Consider the following 18402-nt stretch of genomic DNA (forward strand, 5'->3'; position numbering starts at 1 on the left):
TTGCATTAAAGATTATGAGATTATGTTTCACTGAATACACACATAAAGGTACCTCTCCACCTGTAAAAACTTCACTGAAGAATTTCTTAACAGTTTCTTGCAGCCCAGGGTGCTTAACAGTATTTTTCTTGCTTAAAATGAGCGAGAGGTTGAAATATTTGGGACCTAAACCTGAAAAGCAAAAATTATGATTGTCCTGTTCAATAGTAGATGTTGCAGAGAAGACACAAAATGCAGGAGCATATGAGTGTGGTGCTCTCAAAAACAAAACCACAAATGCTTTATAAATGCAAGAACACAAACTTCATTTTCTGTAATTTCTTTAATACGTGTGTCTATTTTCATACTTAAAATATATATATTAGAACTAAGGTTAAAAACAATAATGTGAAAGGATATTTTGGAAAAGAAAATAGAAGTTGCAACATTTAGCTCTTTGAGAACCAGAATCTTTTTCTTACTTGGTATCAGCAAATGGTAGAAAGAACAATAGCAATCTGTTAGTAATCTGGTGTGTGCATGTAAGAGGCTGCAACAGTTACTGTCCTACAAAAATGTAAGAACAGTTAATTTTTCACCCTTGAGATAGATTCCATTACAAGATCAGCTTATTCCTTAACCCTCTCTCGCTATGCATGGTGGTATGTTTCTTAAAAGCAGTGTTGAATCAAAAGAGCAAGGAAGGGATATAGAAGTTTATAGTTCAGATTGCACCTGGTATTTTTTTGTTAGCCTTATGTTCACATTGCTCACTGTGGTCATTTCATCCTCTCCATAATTTTGTATTTTCCTTCTGCAAAACGTAAATGATGTCACCAAGCAGACACACTTAGCAGTCCAGAGACAAATAGACTTCCAAGGGTAGTTTATCAGAGTGTTTTGGGGTTTTGTTCTCCCCTAGAGTTTGAGCTGAACTGTGCAGAAGATGGGAAAGTTGTCCTCCCCTCAGGAGGGCAGACTGGTACCAATTACCAGACTGGAGAGATATTTGTTAATGCAAGGAGATGAATCTGGAACTTGATGAGAGGTGGATGCTGTTTCTGTCCCAAGACACCTTGTGGCTCTTCTACTTACCACCCTTAAGCCTTTTCACGCATAACAAAGATCATTGACTAAAAAATCCTTAGTTTTGAAATCTCTTTGTACATCTGTATTGAAAAAAACATAGGAATTGCTGTCCTTCCTAGCCTGATATATATTTCCTATCAGGAAATATAAATATTTTCTGCTTCATACTGTTCCCCCACTCCGAAATCATAAGTGTATATCTTGATTAATGTCAGTGTTTTCCATATAAACTTAGGATACTCAATATTGTTGTCATGTGAAGACCATATTGAAATCCATGTCTAACTTCCATCTTCAAATACTTTTTCATATCTGAGATGTTTAGGTAAACTAAAATATTAGAAATCTGATTGATTGGGAAAAAAACCTTGCATTGTTTTGTAAGTAGATTAGATATTTCTAGAGATAATATAGGAGCTGTCTCTTCTAGCTGTTTTAATTTCTCCATATCTGGGCTATACTTATTATCACAAGCAATAACTTACTTCACTTATGCAAACAATCAAAAAAATTTATACATCTCAATTGAAAGAATACCTTATAAACTGTACCTCTGAGGGGATGTGTTGCTATCTGTGAGATGTCACATCTTTACTGTAGTGGTGATGGGGTTCCTCTGTTTTTTCTGACTTCGACATTTTGTAAAACTCTATTTTTCAGTCAGATTTTGACACTTTCCTCCAGTTTGGTTTCAGTCCTAGAAGTACAAATGTAGGACAAGGATGAAGATGGCAACACTGATATTGGAGAGTAGTGATATTTACTGTATTTATACAGTATTTACTGTAAAGATAAAATATTGATTTATATTTATGTTTATTTTTATAAATTTTATTCCGATATTTTAAATGTATCAAAACTATGGTTTCTGTCACACCAAGTAGAACTTGTATTGAATTCTTTAACAAGTAAATACATTTTTGCAAGGAAATAAAGCAGCAAGAGTATCCCTTTTCCTATAGGAATGAAAAGAGGCTAAATAGAAAAACTCCAGTGCCATGTTTATATTTATATTTGAGTATGTATAAGTGAATCTTTGTTTTGCTTTTTCAAAAAGGCTTAATGTCCTGTTTGCTGAAGTTGTTATTTAACTTTCCTTTACAGTTCTAAAGAAGTAACCCCTGTGTTAAACAAACCAGAGGAAAGACCTGTGAAGGCAGCAGTCTCATCAGTAAGGGTATGACTGGTACTGAATATGGTAGAAGTTATTTGCTTCAGTGGGAAGCATTAGTAAAGCTTTCAGGAGGAAAAATAATAGTTTGCAAAAAAAATTAGTGGTTTTTTTTTTTTGTTTGTTTTAGAGAGAGGTAATGAAAATCACTAAAGGTTCAGCACTAAAGTGCTGCTACACCTATAATTGATGGCTGTTTTTTCTTAACATTATTTCCAATCTGTTCAACTACTGAAAGCGATTGGCCTGCTCTGTTTAATATCACAGAAGTGGAGATAAAATTATTTATCTGGCAAAAACTTGGAATTTTCAAATGTCTTTAAGTGGTGGCTTATCTCTGTTGTTGGTGAATTTAGAAGAACAAGATGCAGTTGTCGCTGGCACTTCTGATCATTTCCTGTTCATATTGTTTAGGATTTTTTGTCATGTATCCAATTTAAGTGGTATGCCTTCAGACTCCTTACTGATGGGTTAGTGGGGAAGAGAAAATCACTGCACTTGTCTATTTTGTGATGTAAGAATTTGACTGCAATAGTAATGTTTGTTCCTTTTTTAGCAAAGGAGAAATCCCTTTAATTCCACTGTATCAGATGATAACATGAACAGTGTGGAATCAGAAGACACACCAGTCATCGTACCTCAGCTATCAAAGAAGGGTAAATGAACTTGTTTTGCAGATGACTGTGAATTTCTTGTTGGTTTATATGGAAATTATTTTTACTTCCATTGCTTCTTTCTGTAAGAGATCAAAACCTTTTTTGTCTGTTAGTATAGAGAGTTCTCAACTAGCTTATTTCAAACCTCATCGAAAGCATGTGAATATACTCAGGAAATGGCAGTAGACATGAGTAAATGGATTTTGCTTCCTTTCTTTTACTCATAGTTTTAGTCAGTACTAAGCACTCCATCTGGGAGGGCTGCTGGTCCTGAATTGACAAGAGGACAGTGAAATTTCCTTGAATGTGGCAGAGCTGTCTTTATGACCTTTCAATCATTGCTGCTAATTAGCTTGACAGAAGCAGCCTAGCTCTCTTTGGTCCATAGTTTTCTCCTTTGTTTCCTTAGTCTGTTTATTATCCTCCCTTTCCAGCAGTATTTTCTAGAAGCAAGTTGATGAGTGTTTATATATCACAATACAGGCATTTGAAGTTGTAATTTAGAGTCATATGTGGCTATTAGTCTCCTGTCTTTGCTGCGAAGCATGCTAACAGGAAAAGGAAAGATTTGCATAGTAGGAATACAAAACCCTTCATCTCCCTGCCAGGAGATTATTTCTGTATTTGTCTTGTTCCACATGACTGGAAATAGCCAGTTTCCATTTTTGTAGGTTGCTGTTTACATTCTGACACTGAAGAGGTGTATATGTATTCAAAAGCTGCCCTTCCCTGCAAACTTTGTCCCTTGCAGGAATAATGACGACAAAAAACTTGGTGTGCTCTATTTGGCATCATGAAATAGCTCATGTTTGTAAATAAGAAATAACTGCAAACTTTGAGTTTGCTAAAAGTTTCCATTACATAAAAATTAAATCAACACCTATATAAAATTACTGACTGTGTTTTTGCTGCAGTTTTTTTTAATAAACTAGTATAATCACTGCATTTCAGATCTGCACTGTCATATTTTTCTGTTCATACTTACAAATGTCACATAGACTCATGAGCTCTTCTATGTCTTACAGAAATTTGGTCACTCTCAGAAGACAGCCCACCTAAATCAAACTTACAAAAAGATGAAACAGAGAAACCTGAGAGGCCTTTTGTAGAACTTACTGGTGAACCACAGAAGGAGCTAGTTAAGCGTCCTGTCCCAAAAGCTAGGAAACTAATTCACAAAGCAACAGATTCTGTATCTCAAAGAGAAGACCTTGTTCCCAAACCAACCAAGCAGAGTGAGGGGGTAAATGGCATTGGTACCACACCCAGGGGCATTCTCAAGCGCAGCTCAAGCTCAAGTTCCACTGACTCAGAAGTTCGGGTCAGTCAGACCTTAGATGTTCAGAAAAAGAATGGTTTTGCTACTGCAACTATTTTTGAAGGGGAAGGTGAGAAGAATTCTCTTACGGAAGAAGCAGAAAACTCTGCACAAAATTCACTGGAAAAACTGAAACAAGTGAGGTTTTCATCTATCTCAGGTAAAGGAAAACCTCTGCAAAGCCCACAGCTACACCATGGTAAAGAAGAAGGAGAGCATGAAACCTTAAAATATGACAAAAAAAAGAATAGTGAAAATTATGCTATTCAATCAGATTCACTTGGGGATAAGCAAATTCCTGCTGCAAAGCCTTTGGGAACCTATTCATCAACTTTAAAAATTAAAACAATAGATGGCTTACAAGAAGACACATCTGCATCCAGCCCTTGTGACAGTAACAGATCAGACTTCCCAGTTAATGAAAGCTTCCAGACAGATATAGTTACTCCCAAGAAACTTGAAACTCCACAGAAGACCTCCAGCAATATCCTGTCAAACAGCAGTAATGAGTGGAGTGTTGATAAAACACATGAAAAAAAATCCAACCAGATCTTGAGCCATGAATCAGAGTCACACAAAAACTTTGCTGGTAAGAGTCTAGTAGAATTGAAAAATGGATTGAGATAGGATATAACACATATTCATTAATGTGGATCACTTGTAGCTAACGATTAACAACTAGGAAACAGTAGTTGGAACGTGCTACTGCGGGAATGTGCTACTGCAGAATTAAATAATCAATATTTTTTAATATACATTTATGATCTCCTACTGATCATTGTATCAGAGCCAGTATAGGCACCTCTGTTGTGGACGGTATTTTAGTGTAGTGCTGTCAGTTGTCCTTGGGAGTAATTCAGATATGACTTAGGGATTTGCCTATGGGACTAAACAAAAATATGCTGGATTGTCATCCTCTGTGTGCATGTCACATGCAGCCTTCCTTCAATGAAAGCATTTCCTTTAAGAATGGGTTTAACTCATCTTCTTGGCTTGTACCCTCCATAGCAATGACTCCAGTAGGATGTCTCAGAGTAGGAATTTTCTTCACGCCATTGCCCATGGTATAGTTCTTTCCAAAATCACAGGGACAGAGAACTCTTTTTTCCACTAACAGTTAAAAAAAATTGAGAACTTTCTAGGTAGACCAGAGATTTTTAGTCATGTATCTAATTCATAACTCTGATAAGTTTGTTTACATTGTAGATGGACATCAACTTTCTGCTGAAACAGAAGCACATGAGGCATCCAATACCAATTCTACAAGTGTTCAACAAGGTAAGCCTGATCTTGTTGAGGAGAGAGATGCTAAAACCATTTTCAAGCCTGGCAAGCATGCTGATGAACTCATGAAAGTGGATGATGAATCTATGTCAAAAGTTTTAGACTGGTTTAAAAGAAGTTCTAGTACTGAAGATGAGCAAATTGTATCAACGAAGTCCCAATTCAGGGAGCCTAGAGAGGAAGTGGATGTGTCAATCAGAACAGCAGTTCTTCATGCAGAGCACAGTGGGCCTGGCATGCATGGAAAAACAGAAGATACAGAAGAGAAACCATTCAGAAAGCCTAAACAACAGAGCAGAATTTCATCTACATCTTTTACTTCAGAAAACATACAGCTGATAAAGGAGAGGGTGAAGCCTAAGACAGGGGAAGCAAATGAGAAGCAAAATGATAAATTGCTGACTGAATTTGATTGTACAAGAGTTGAAGAAAAAGAACATGATCAAGAAATCAAACAACAAAATAAAAAATCACATCTCCTGGACCATCAAGGGCACAAGCTACCAGCTCAGAAATGTGAGTCAGAGAAGGCAATACAAGAAAAAAGAAGAATAAGGGAGATCAGAGCATTCTGGGAAAGGGATAAAGGTATCCCCAGTCATGGAGAGAAGGAAGTTAGTATCAATGCTGATGTGTCAGGTGGCCGTGCTTTTACAGGTCTCAGAGAAAGTGACCAGCTGAAACAATCTGCAGTGTATCTACCTAAGGCCTTGCATGATCAGAGCAAGAATACATCAAGAAGTCCTGAACTAAGTTGTGCAAGCCAGGCTTCAAGAAACAAAAGTTACCATTCTTTTGAATCAGGACCAGGCCATGCATTTGGAAAGCCAGAAGGGACGCTTCAATCTGCTGAACTCCCAAAAGCCAGTAACTTGCATCCCAGAGCTGGTGTTACTTCAGCTTCCTCAAAAATCAAAGATGAAGATGAGAAGGAAACTCTTAAAGGGAAAGTTGCTGCTTCTTCCCAACAGAAGCCCAGCTTCCAGGTTTTGTCTTTAAAAGACAAGATGAATGAAAAGTCAAAGAATCAAATTTTAGATCCTTCACACTTCCAGAGTCTGAGAAACTTCTGGGATACTGGAGTTAAATTCCAGAGTAGCATTGACAGGGAAGATGATTCTTTGCCAAATAATACTAGATCAATAACCTATGAAAGAAAATCAAGGGAAGATGAAAAAGGCAGAGATAATGTGAGCAAGCAAGGGTTAATTCTACAACAAACCCAAACATCTGAGAGAGAAAAACCACAGAAACTAGATTCTGTGGTATGCAAAAAGTCTCTAGGATCTCCTATTCTAAAAGGTCTGAATGTGACACACACAAGGAATACAGACTCTCTCCAGCTGGACAGACAACCAATTATCTCAAAATCCCAGGAAAAGATGGGTCTTCCAGAGCAAGAAGTTAGAGATTGTACAGAAAAAAACATTGTTTCATCAAAAGATCATCATGTATCCTTGCAGCTCCAGACACCTGGTGCTAAAGATGTTTTAAAGGACACAGTAGTAGGTGATAAACTATATTTACCTATAGAAAAAGGGGAAAACAAGACTACTCCTTTGGATAAAGAGGAAGTTGCAGAGACTGTGGATAAAGTTGTTCTACCTAAAGGTGAGCTTGATGTATTTAAATCATGTCTAGAGAAGCTAGAAAAGGAAGCCTCTGAGATGTCATGTAGCTTAAACCTCAAAGAAAACTTTTTAAAAGGGGCACATTTTCAGTCAAATCAGTGCAAGGTTTTTGAGAGAATAGGGGACAACAGTCATGATATTTCTTCTGTTGATCAAGGAGAAGAAATAGGCAAAAGTACAGGACAAGGGAATGTGTCATCAACAGATAAGCATGAGAACAGAAAAAATCTCAGAAAACTGTTTAGGGAATTTGAACCTCTGTATCTACACTATCAGGCAGCAGACAAAGATGATACTCTTGAGGGCTCTCAGAGGCCTCAAGCTGGTTTGGAGAACCTTCTCAAAGAAGCCCTTGTATCTCAACCTTCTGAATGCAGAAGGGTGGAAATAAAAACATACAACGATTCAAATAGTCTATCGCAAAGTAACTGCAGTGTACAGTCAGCACACCAAGAAGCTACTGGTCAGCCTGAAGAGGTTCATGAGCCCATAGAGAAGTCTGTAGCTGGATCCAAGGTTAATGGCTTGAGTTCTGCTCTAGAGAAGTTGATGAAGGAGGCTTCTGAAGCACCACCTCCTAAACCCAAATGTGCTGACAGCGCACCAGGGGGGACTGCTGAGGAGCAAGTTCAAAGGACAATGTATGAACATGGTGGAGAAGTGCTGCAGGAAATCAGTGAGACTGTAGAAAGGTCTGTTGCCCCATCCAGGGCCAGTGGCTTGAGTTCTGCTTTAGAGAGGCTGCTGAAGGAGGCCTCTGAAACACCCCCTTCTAAACCCAAGCATGCTGATAGCACAGCACAGAGAACTGCTGAAGTGCAAGATAAAGGCATGACTTATGAGCATGGCGGAGAGGTATCTCAAGAAATCAGTGAGACCATAGAAAGGTCTGTTGCCCCATCCAAAGCCAGTGGCTTCAGTTCTGCTTTAGAGAGGCTGCTGAAGGAGGCCTCTGAAACACCCCCTTCTAAATCCAAATGTGCTGACAGCACAGTACAGGGGACTGCTGAGGTGAAAGCTATGAGCACAGACTATGGGCATGATGGAGAGCTGGTGCAGGGAGCTGGTGATACCACAGAAAGATCTGCACTGTCCAACACTGAATATAGAGGGTCTGATGTTAATTTTCAGAATCCACCCAAAGAGGTCTCTGAAACACCAGCTTCTGTGTGGGAAAATATGGATCAGAAAATGCATGCTAAAATACAGACTAGTGTAAGTATACATGTTCCATATCAACAAGACAGAGATGACCCTCAAGAAATAGAAGAAACAATAGAAAAAACTTCTGTTTCAAATATCACAAAATTTGGTGAATTGAGTTGCTCTTTAGAAAAACCTCTTCAAGAAGCATCTGCAGTTTCATGTCCAATCTCCAAAGATTTATATCAGCAAGAAGAATTTGAGGATCATACATTTCCCTCAGAAAAAGAGACTCTATTCATGACAAGTTCACAGCCATGTGACACTCTAATTAGCTGTGATACACAAATTAAGATAGTTCTCAAAGAGGGGGCTACAGAAAAATATGTCAAAGCCTTGACAAATGATCTTGCAGTAAGTGAAATTGAAGCTTCTGGTCTTAATAAAATAGGAGAGAGAAACTTGGTTCCAGTTGATCTTCATCGCATGGAAGGCAAGACTAGTACAGTTGTAGTCGAACCATTCGAGATAAATGCAAAAGGGATGAAGGAAAGCACATTCTTGGAGGCTTCTGAACAGAACTCAGAATTTCAAGCACTCGTGGATTTCAGAAGAACAAGTACACCACTTAAAGATGAGAGCACCTCCCCCCAGCCAGAAGAAGCTCAGTTCTGCCTAATGTCGCAGCATGAGGATAACAATGAAGTGAAAGGCAACAACTTAAATTTGGGATCCAAGTTTTCAGATCAAAACTCTGATTCCCGCTCTGGAACAGGAAGTTCAACTTGTGAGCTATCTGATTTCTAAAATTCATGGTGCTGAGTTAAACATGGCTACAATAATTCTTTTGTGTCCAGCTTGAAATATGTTAATGGAAAGTCTTCATGATACTTTCTTAATTGAGAAATTTGGATATTTGCTTGGGAGGGGTGGGAAGAACTAATTAAGCTGGAAAGCATTTAACAGACACTACATTTGGGTAAGCCTTTTTTGGTCAGGATAGTTTAGCAGCATTAATCAATTTGGTCTTTGTGATTTATACTTTTTCTTATCCTGTGTGACATTGCCTTCAAATTAATAAATTTGTACCACTCAATCCAGTAATCCCTTCAAATATACTGGATTAAAAGAGGAAAAAACATCAGTGGCTCTCTGGGTTAATTCTTTAGTTTGACAGGCTAGTCTCTGAAAATAGATGCTTATCAGTGGAATATCTGGATATAAGGATAATACCAATACTCTGTGCTATTTAATATAGCATTGCTGCCTGTTGCACTGAAAAATGGCCATATCAATGAAGATGTCCATTTACTAGGATTCACATTCTTTGGTTGAATGGCAGTTCTAGTCAATGTATAGTGTATGGTAGTCATCAAAGACCTTAAGTAGAGGAGATAATTTTACCTTTTCAGTCTCATACTGAGAAAGTGGGAATATTTTCTTCTCCTGGAGAATCTGAGAAATATATGAAGTTCCCAGGGCCTGCCAACTTACATCTGAATCTATTTTGAAAGTGGGTTTCCAAAGAGAGTCAGTGACAACATAAGTGAGGACAAAATCAAACATAATTTGGTTTCACCTATAATTACAGGCAGCAACACTGTGATTGGTTGGTGGAGGGGGGCGAAAGTGAGATAGGGAAGAATGAAAGTCTGAAAGATTTCTGAAGGAGCTACGTCTGTCTTGATTCTGTTTTTGGAGACAGGTGCATAACTTCAGGGTTCCAAATAGACCCACAGCTCATTTTTTGTGGGGTTAGTTGGTTTGTTTGTTTGTTTATTCGGGATTTTTTTGGGTGTGTGTGGGGAGTTGGTTTTTTGTGGTTTTGGTCAGTTGGTTTTGTTTGATTTTGGTTTTGTTGGGGGTTTTGGTTATTCAAGCATTAAAACAAAATTACTTTCACTGTGGAAAGACTATAACAGAAAAATTTGCACAAAGGAAAAAATCTAAAATTTTCTTTTGTGCTGATTCATGAAATGATGGTTACAAAATTACTACAATCTAAGTTAATTGAGTGCAATAGTTTCCCCAAATGCTGTTATTAGTCAGTAAAGAAAGACCTATACCTACGCAGGGCAAATCACTTGTCTATCAAATCACTTGTCAGACTTACCTGTCTCTGCTGATGACTGGGGGTGTTTAGGGAGAACAAATCGACACTTAAAATTAGATGTTTATTTTATTTTGAATTTATCTCGTATTTTCATTGAATGTTCACTGTCTTTGCTAACTGTCAAAATAGATTCTCATGAGAAACCTGTGGTTGGTTCTTCATTGACTTGCTTAAAGTGGCCTGCCTGTGTGTGCAGTGTTCATGTGTTTTGTCTTGTAACAGGTTCTGAAGAAGAATTAAACCCTGTTTTGATGGCTTTGAAAAGGAGTGCAGATAGGAAAAAGCCTTCCAAAAGTCTAGAGGACATTCCATCAGCCACCTCAAGTGAGCACAAAGCTTGTGTGTGTCTCCCATGACCCCCAGTTTGGCTTAAATGTGTTCATGCTGGTCTTCCATACAGCCCTGCCATGTCGTGGCTTTTGTTTTTGTTTCTCAATAAGCTGTATGGAGGCTGTACTTTGGAACCAAATTCTTTTCTCATATGGTTTAATTTTCAGTTCTTGGTGTTAATTTTAGAATATCTTCAGAACTGCACTGTATTGATCAGTGATTAACTGTTTCCTGGATAGTTTTTCAGTTGTGGAAGTATTGGCAATTACCCAAACCAGTAGTGAGCAGCTACTGTCATTCCCTCCTGGTTTGTGGCTTGGGTCAAATAAGTAGACAATGAAAGCATGAAAAACTCAGTTTAGTAATGGTCCATCTGTGTATTCTAGCAGTAAATATATCAACCTCACTTTAGAGAATACAGTGAGATAATATGTTGAAGTGAGGGGAGAACGACCATCCTATAATGCATCGAACTCAAGTTTATTGATCGATCAGCCAGTTTAAATAATAGTGTTAATGAACTTCATGCATATTCCAAAATCCAGGTTTATGATAGGCTAACAGAGAAAACTCTAACCACTCCTTTTGTTTTACAATACCGTTGATTCTTTACACAAAATAAAACCAGTGTTCCCACTGTGATATGAACGGTTCCCAAAACTTCCATATCTGTTCCCAGGGTGCCATCTTTTCCCAGAGAGGGTGTTTCACTCGTTATGGGAAGACTGCCTGAGAACGTTATTGTTTATACAATGATGCCTGAGAGAGTCTAATTGTTTATAGAAGTCAGGCTGGGAACTGCTTTGGAACTGCTTCACAGCTACCTGTTACTTTTCTCTCAATTGCATGGCTTCATGGCCTTTTTCTTCAAGCCATGCCTGAACTAAACTCTCCACAATAATATTATACCTAAAATGAATTTCCAGCTTCCCTCAGTAGCCTCCTTGGATTCCTTGGTTTTTATAAATTATTTTTACTGCCTCACTTCACCCTGCCCCTGAGTGTTTTCATGCTTATCTCATGTCTAATGGAGAAGACACAGACTGAACTTATGAATTTGTGAACTGAAGTATGGAGATATAGATTTTTGAAAGATATTGGCAAGTAATTCTTCTAATACTACTTATGCTGCTGCTTGCTTCTAACCAGTTTCTAGGTTTTAGGTGTGCACTAACATTGTTCAACAACATGCTGACAGAAACTATGTCACCATGAGACCCCTGCTTGGATGTAGGCCTTGAGGTAGAATGTCAAGTAAAAGCTTCTCGAATTTAACCCTTCCTGTGGCTCTGCTGGTTTGTCTGTGGTTTTAGTCCTCATTACTCCTAATTTTGTGATTATCGCTGCAATCCATTTCATACTGAATAACAAAGTTTCTAACTGTTATTTTTCCTTAGCAGATAAAGAAAAAATAAATAAACCAAAGGAAGAATTAGTTCTTAGTGCTGAAGATGGTAAATATCATTTGTGTCTGCATGGAAGTTTGTTGCTTTTTTAATGGCCTCTGTTTGCTAGTGAAGATTTTTTTTCTTTTTGTAACCAAGAATTATATTGTGTTTTTAGAGTTGTTTAACCTCAGCATGGCTGGAATGCTTTTGTAGAATTCTGTTGTGGTGTTTATTCTTAAGGAATCTATCTATGTCCTCCTGTATCTGTAGAAACTGTGCCACTTATCAGTGTATTCTTTTGGCCTTCAGTGATTCAGTCTGTGAGTTACTGAAATCATAGGGAGCTTTGAACACAAGCTCAGTTGAAAGAAATTTGCCTCAGTAAATATTCAGTTTGTCTGTTTATCCATTGCATTGTAAAATCCAAGATGACTTTTGCTAGTGCGAGACATCTTTCAGAATATCTCAATTAGAAAGGAACCTCTCTTAATATCCCTGCCTTAGTCCTATAAAGTAGCATTATTCTAAGCAATAGATGAACTTCTAGATCAGCTACTACTGATATCATCAGTCCATTAGTGCATTATAGATGCCTTATAATTAAATTTTTCTATTTACCCTTAGAAATTCCAAATCTAAGAAAAATAAAAAGCAAACCTGTTCCAAGAATGTGTCAAAATAAACAGAATTGAAAACCATCAAATAATATTGAATATAGCACACAATTCTTTATTTACTGCATTGGAACACTACAGTTTTAAAAGAACAGTTGTGTGCAGTTGTATTTTTTATTTCATGGTTTAGATGCTTTAAAGCATTGTACATGCCAGTGGCCTATAGCAGCAATAGGATAATAATAGCATATTAGAATACCTACAACACCCAGTAAAGTAACAGGACTTAAGCACCATCCTGCACTCTGCTTTCAAGTGGAGACCCCTACTGAAAGCCTGTTTTGGCATTCAGTGTGAATGTGTAGAGACTAACCTGAAAAGAGCAGGGGGAATTTGAGTTTAATTTGTTAAGATTGAAGTTATGAAAAAATGACACAGAGCCAAACTGATGGCTGTACAGTCAGAATAAGGCAAGTTCTCTTGAAAAGACTGTTCTTTTGGAACAGCAAAAAGACTGAATTTTTAGCTTGAACACTTATACTACACTCATTTTGTCATGATCTAGCTCCTCAAAGGAGAACAGCAATGCACAACACAGAAACAGAATCACAGAATTGTTTAGTTTGGAGAAAACCTTTAGGATGAGCAAATGCAACCTTTAAACTAGCATAGGCAAATTCACCACTGAGCCATGTCCCTAGTTCTGAATTTATGTTTGCATAAACAGAAAGGCTCCATGATGCGCCAAAATCAAACAGACCTAATTAGGTCTGTTTGATCCATACAGGCCTAATACCTAAATCACTACCAACTATTGGAAGGAAGGAAAAAAAATCCCACAATATTCATGTGGTTTGGGGAAGTAAAAAAAAAAACAAACCACATGAAAAAAACAGAAAAATCCCACATATAAAGTATACTGGTGCTATTTATGACCTCACAAAACTGTGCTGCTGAATGACTGTTAAACTGCACTGAGCAGGTCTGAAACCTGATCAGCATCAAGAGAGGACTCAAAATGCAGCAGAAAGTGAGTAACAGGATTCTTGCAGCAGATACTGGAGAGACTTTTCCTCTGACAGCAGAACTAATACATTAACAATACTTTTTCATTTAACAAGTTACACATCTGGGCCAGATGCTTGCTCTAAGTACTGCACCTAATTGCATACTGACAATAACTGATCTGTTGAGCACTGGTTGAGTTTTGACATCAAAAGCTTTGCAAAAGTTTCACTCACCTTGCAAACAATCCCACTATGTGCAGTGTTTCATTTTGTGCAATAAATATGTGCTCCTGTAGGTGGCTGTTTGTTGCCAAATCATTTCCTATCACATCATATTGATGCATCTCACAATGTGTATCCTGTTCATCTTTGTGTATTATTAAATATAAGAGGGGTTAGAGCATGAAAAATTCTGAGGATCACAAGCTTACTGCAAACTTGCTTACTGCAAGCTTACTGCAAAAATTTTTGCAAGCCTAGCTTGCGCAATTAGGTTTTGTACAGTGAAAGAGCACAGAAATGAGCTGCAGTAGAGGTATGCAAATATGGAAGAGAGTGCAAAAAAGTGCATCATTAATAAGATATGCATCTTATAATTAAGTAGGAATACTGGCAACTTCCTTGGTCAGGTCTAGAATTGGCTTGATTTACACAAATTTGCCTATTGCAGTTAAATAGACTGAGTAAATAGAACAATGTTTGGTTTCTTATTGAGAATATTATGATAATTCTAATGTCAGTGATATTGTTAGTGCACAAGGGTGCTTACTCTTCTTTTAGGAAGAAAATCTAGACATTAATCTGCAATGATTTCCTCATCACTTTTGATAAGAATTTGCTTGTAGCACCCAGGCTACCTCATATCAAGCAACATTTCTGGTCCTGTCAAAGTTTGTTGGTCACTGATTTAGACAATGCCAAAGTAGATTATTCTTCCTAATTATAGCTTCTCTGAGTCCTGGGGCGGGGGAAAAGAAAACCCCTTGCATCCAAGCTGTTGTGCATGTGCATGTATTTCATCCAAAGTGGTTTGCTCCTAATTGTGTCCCGTTGTGGAATCTCATTGTTCTGATGTACAAACACGTTTTTGAAGCCTTTTGAATTACTGCTTTTCAGTTTCCACAGTGACTTCACAGCCTGATAAACCATTTTCCAACCCTGAAAAACTCAAAGGGCTGAGCAAGTCGGTACCATCATTCTTACAGGAAGAGGTAAGCTCCATCTCTGAAATGTTATCATTTCAGGTACTTGACCATTAACTCTGTGCAAGTAAAATTTCAGAACTCTATCAGAGGAATCACAGAATGGTTTGGTTTGGAAGGGACTTTAAAAGACTATCCAGTTCCAATCCCCCTGCCATGGGCAGGGACACCTTCCACTAGAGCAGGTTGCTCAGGGCTCCATCCAACTTGGCTTGAACACTTCCACAACTTCTCTGAGCAACCTGTGCCAGTGCCTCACCACCCTTACAGTGGAAAAATTTCTTCCTAGTATCTTACCTAAACCTATCATCAGTTAGTTTAAAGCCAATTCCCCCTGGTATAATCACCATATATCCTTCACCTGTAGGAGGACTTAGGATTTTTCTGTCTTTCAAAGAGTTTGTGTAACCGGACTGATTATCCACACTGTTTAAGTGTTACTTCACTCTCTGGATTAATTTTGTGCAGTCCCAAACAGCACTCTCCAAAGCAATTTTCTCTTAAGAAGCTTTGCCCTGGGTAGGCTGGACATTATTCAGTCATTATTGTTGACCTCTGAGCAGAGAAAAAATCCTGGAATGCTTTTACTTAACAGAATAGACATAATCAGATTGTAAAGCAAATTGAAATGGTCTTTATTTGCTAAATGCTTATTGATATAAATAACTATTTTCTTAATATGTGTGGAAACTGTTGTTTACTAACCTTGTATCTGTTATGAGACGATCTATGACATCAGTTCAAAACTGTTTGAAAGAGTGGGGAGACCTTGTAAATTGTTCCAGAGTGGAATACAACAAGAAGATGAAGTTGTCCATAACAGCTTGCATAGAAAGGCACGTGTGGGAAGGGGATCAATTCTTTAGTGCAGAAGTAGCATTGAGAAAGAATGGGCTTGTGAGTACATAACCTAATAATGACCAAGAAAACAAAAGCTGCAATTCCCTCATGTAAAAGCAAAGCCCCACTTCCCTCTTGCAAGAAAGACTTTGCAAAATCCATTTGCTGTATCCAGTGCTGTTCTCTGAATGTTACCTTTTGGCCAGCTGCCCTTAAGAGAGAGTCACAGAGCTGACAGCATTTACTATATAACAGAAAAGACTGCTAAAAGAACTGAGCATTATCAATTGCATAGGTTATGCATGAGACAGTGACACTGAGAAGTTAAGTTTAATTGTTCCAATAAACTTAATTTTGTAATTTTTCTTTGCTACTTGAGATTGAAAACAGACAAACAAACACCCAAATCTAATTGCATCGCTGCTTAAAAAAATTGTCAGTGTAGGGTGTTCATCAAAAAAACTCCCTTTCAACTTTAAATGCATGACCTAATTCTAGAAATATTATTCATGTTGCACTACAAGGGAATTTAAATTCAGATTTCCACTGAGTCCCAACCAGCATTAAAATTCTGTTTGTTTGTTTTTTCATTTTCCTTGTGACTATAAAGAATGTACACAGACTTTCTTTCTGTGATGTTTTTGTAGAGTGATGACAGAGAGACAGATACAACATCAGAAAGCAGTTATTCCTTTGGCAGAATCAAGAAGAGTCCCAGCTCTCTAACCAATCTTAGCAGCTCTTCTGGCATGGCCTCCTTATCCTCTGTATGTAAACCAAAGCATTATTTTAAGGGCACTTTGCTTTTGCTAATTTCTCCAATGTTGTTTTGGCTCTTCTCTTATTCATTGTAACTTTCTTTCCTTGCCATCTCTGTCTCCTTCTTTCCACTTCTGTTTTATGAACATAACATAATTCCTTGCATGGAATTGCCTGAAGCAAGTAAAGTAAAATTAAATGGATTTCATTTTTTTTTCCTAGTGATATATTGGAGCTTGTTCAGGGCTCTGAACAAAGATATGGATTTTACCCTTAGAGCTTACATTTGTTTCTGAAAATGAGGAACATTTCATATAGAACAAACATTCAGAAAGGGAGAAAGGGGAGAAAGATAAATCAAAGCGGGACATATTATTGGTGTATCCGGTGTGTAGTTGAGTCAACTAGCTAACCAAAAGTCATTGCTTTATGTGGACTTTGAATAAGAAAAACAGAATTTTGGGGCAAGGATGTTGAGATTAAAAATATATATATATACACACATCTTTCTTCTTCTCTGGATTTAGTATTTAATTTTCAGCATTTTATTTATTTACATATTTACATATATAATTCAGCCATATAGACTTTATCTATTCATTTTTTTTTGTTATTATTTTAAGAAGATCTGTTGTCCTGAACTCTTAGGCTCTGCTTGCTTCAAGGAAGATCAGCTGAGTAGATTTAGAAGTAATATTTCAAGGATCTGAGCACAGGCAATCTTCACATCTACAGCATCCTATAGTTTAATTTCTTCTATCTCAATGCAGTAAACCCATTCAAATTTTTTTGTAAGAATCCTGGCCAAACACCTTTGATTTCCAGTTATCTTTCTTTCATTAATCTGCTTGCTGAGAAGCTTGTATAATAGTGTCCATTACATTTTATTGTAACATCTGAAGAGATACAGTTGATTTCTTTACTGTCTGAATCCTGAGCACAATTTCTACCCTGATCCTGAAGTACCTGGTGAAATGCAATGCCCGGGAAATATTTCTCCTCTTGTACACTGCAGGTGAGTGGCAGCCTAATGAGCATCTACAGTGCAGACTTTGGCAATGTGGATGTGAAGGGGAACATTCAGTTTGCCATTGATTATGTGGAACAGCTGAACGAGCTCCACATCTTTATTTGCCAGTGTAAGGACCTGGCAGTGGCAGATGTTAAGCGACAGCGTTCAGACCCGTAAGTACAGAGAATGCATTTCTATTCTAATGGAACTTTTTCTTTTAATGTGGAAATGAAACCTGCTGGAGTAAAGCACCCAAGAAATAGATGAAGAGGCTATAATGTGCTTTGTGGGTTTTTTTTTTCACTGTAATTGAGTATGGAACTGCCCTTAAAAATCGGTGTGTATATATTAACATAGATCATTAAAACTCTTAAGAATGTTAAATTATCTTTTAAAATGCCACTTTTCAGATGGTAAATACCACTTTGATATATTTTCAGTAGGATTAGCACCTATAAATATGGCATTTGGGCCTGCTACAGGGATATATTCTGTATTTTCATGTGCTGAGGAGACATTTCAACAGATTTTCCCCTGGAGAAGGATATTATAAGAAAGTGACGTTTTATACATCACCACTGCTGTCGTAATTCTTAAATATATAAGCTGAATAACATAATGTCTACTCAAGTGGATTTCTTTTACTTTGTGAGCAAATACTTGTGTATTTTGGAAGATGGAGAGGGTCTGGATTTTTTTTAGTTTTTTGGGTTGTTTTAATTCTTCTAACAATTCTGTCCAAATTTTAGGTATGTAAAGACCTACCTGCTTCCAGAGAAATACAGACTGGGCAAACGGAAGACATCTATCAAAAAGAAAACTTTTAATCCAGTCTATAATGAAATACTGCGGGTATTTATCAAACT

At 37.5% G+C, this 18402-nt stretch overlaps 1 protein-coding gene across 10 annotated transcripts in view; it reads left to right on the plus strand.

Moving 5' to 3' along the window:
* SYTL2 (synaptotagmin like 2) overlaps nt 1-18402 on the plus strand; it is a 50666-nt gene that overhangs the window by 27117 nt on the left and 5147 nt on the right. For 2 of the 10 annotated variants that reach the window (XM_059493723.1, XM_059493722.1), the window contains exons 5-14: nt 2173-2245; nt 2796-2895; nt 3921-4802; nt 5420-9058; nt 10607-10708; nt 12112-12168; nt 14840-14934; nt 16413-16532; nt 17540-17709; nt 18286-18388. In XM_059493723.1, coding sequence (XP_059349706.1) covers nt 2173-2245; nt 2796-2895; nt 3921-4802; nt 5420-9058; nt 10607-10708; nt 12112-12168; nt 14840-14934; nt 16413-16532; nt 17540-17709; nt 18286-18388 — 5341 coding nt within the window. The remainder of the gene's footprint in view (nt 1-2172; nt 2246-2795; nt 2896-3920; nt 4803-5419; nt 9059-10606; nt 10709-12111; nt 12169-14839; nt 14935-16412; nt 16533-17539; nt 17710-18285; nt 18389-18402) is intronic. The other 8 variants (XM_059493724.1, XM_059493729.1, XM_059493730.1 and 5 more) reach the window with 8 other exon arrangements.

This window comes from Ammospiza nelsoni, chromosome 2 (genome assembly GCF_027579445.1).
Source record: "Ammospiza nelsoni isolate bAmmNel1 chromosome 2, bAmmNel1.pri, whole genome shotgun sequence".
NCBI classification, from domain to species: domain Eukaryota; kingdom Metazoa; phylum Chordata; class Aves; order Passeriformes; family Passerellidae; genus Ammospiza; species Ammospiza nelsoni.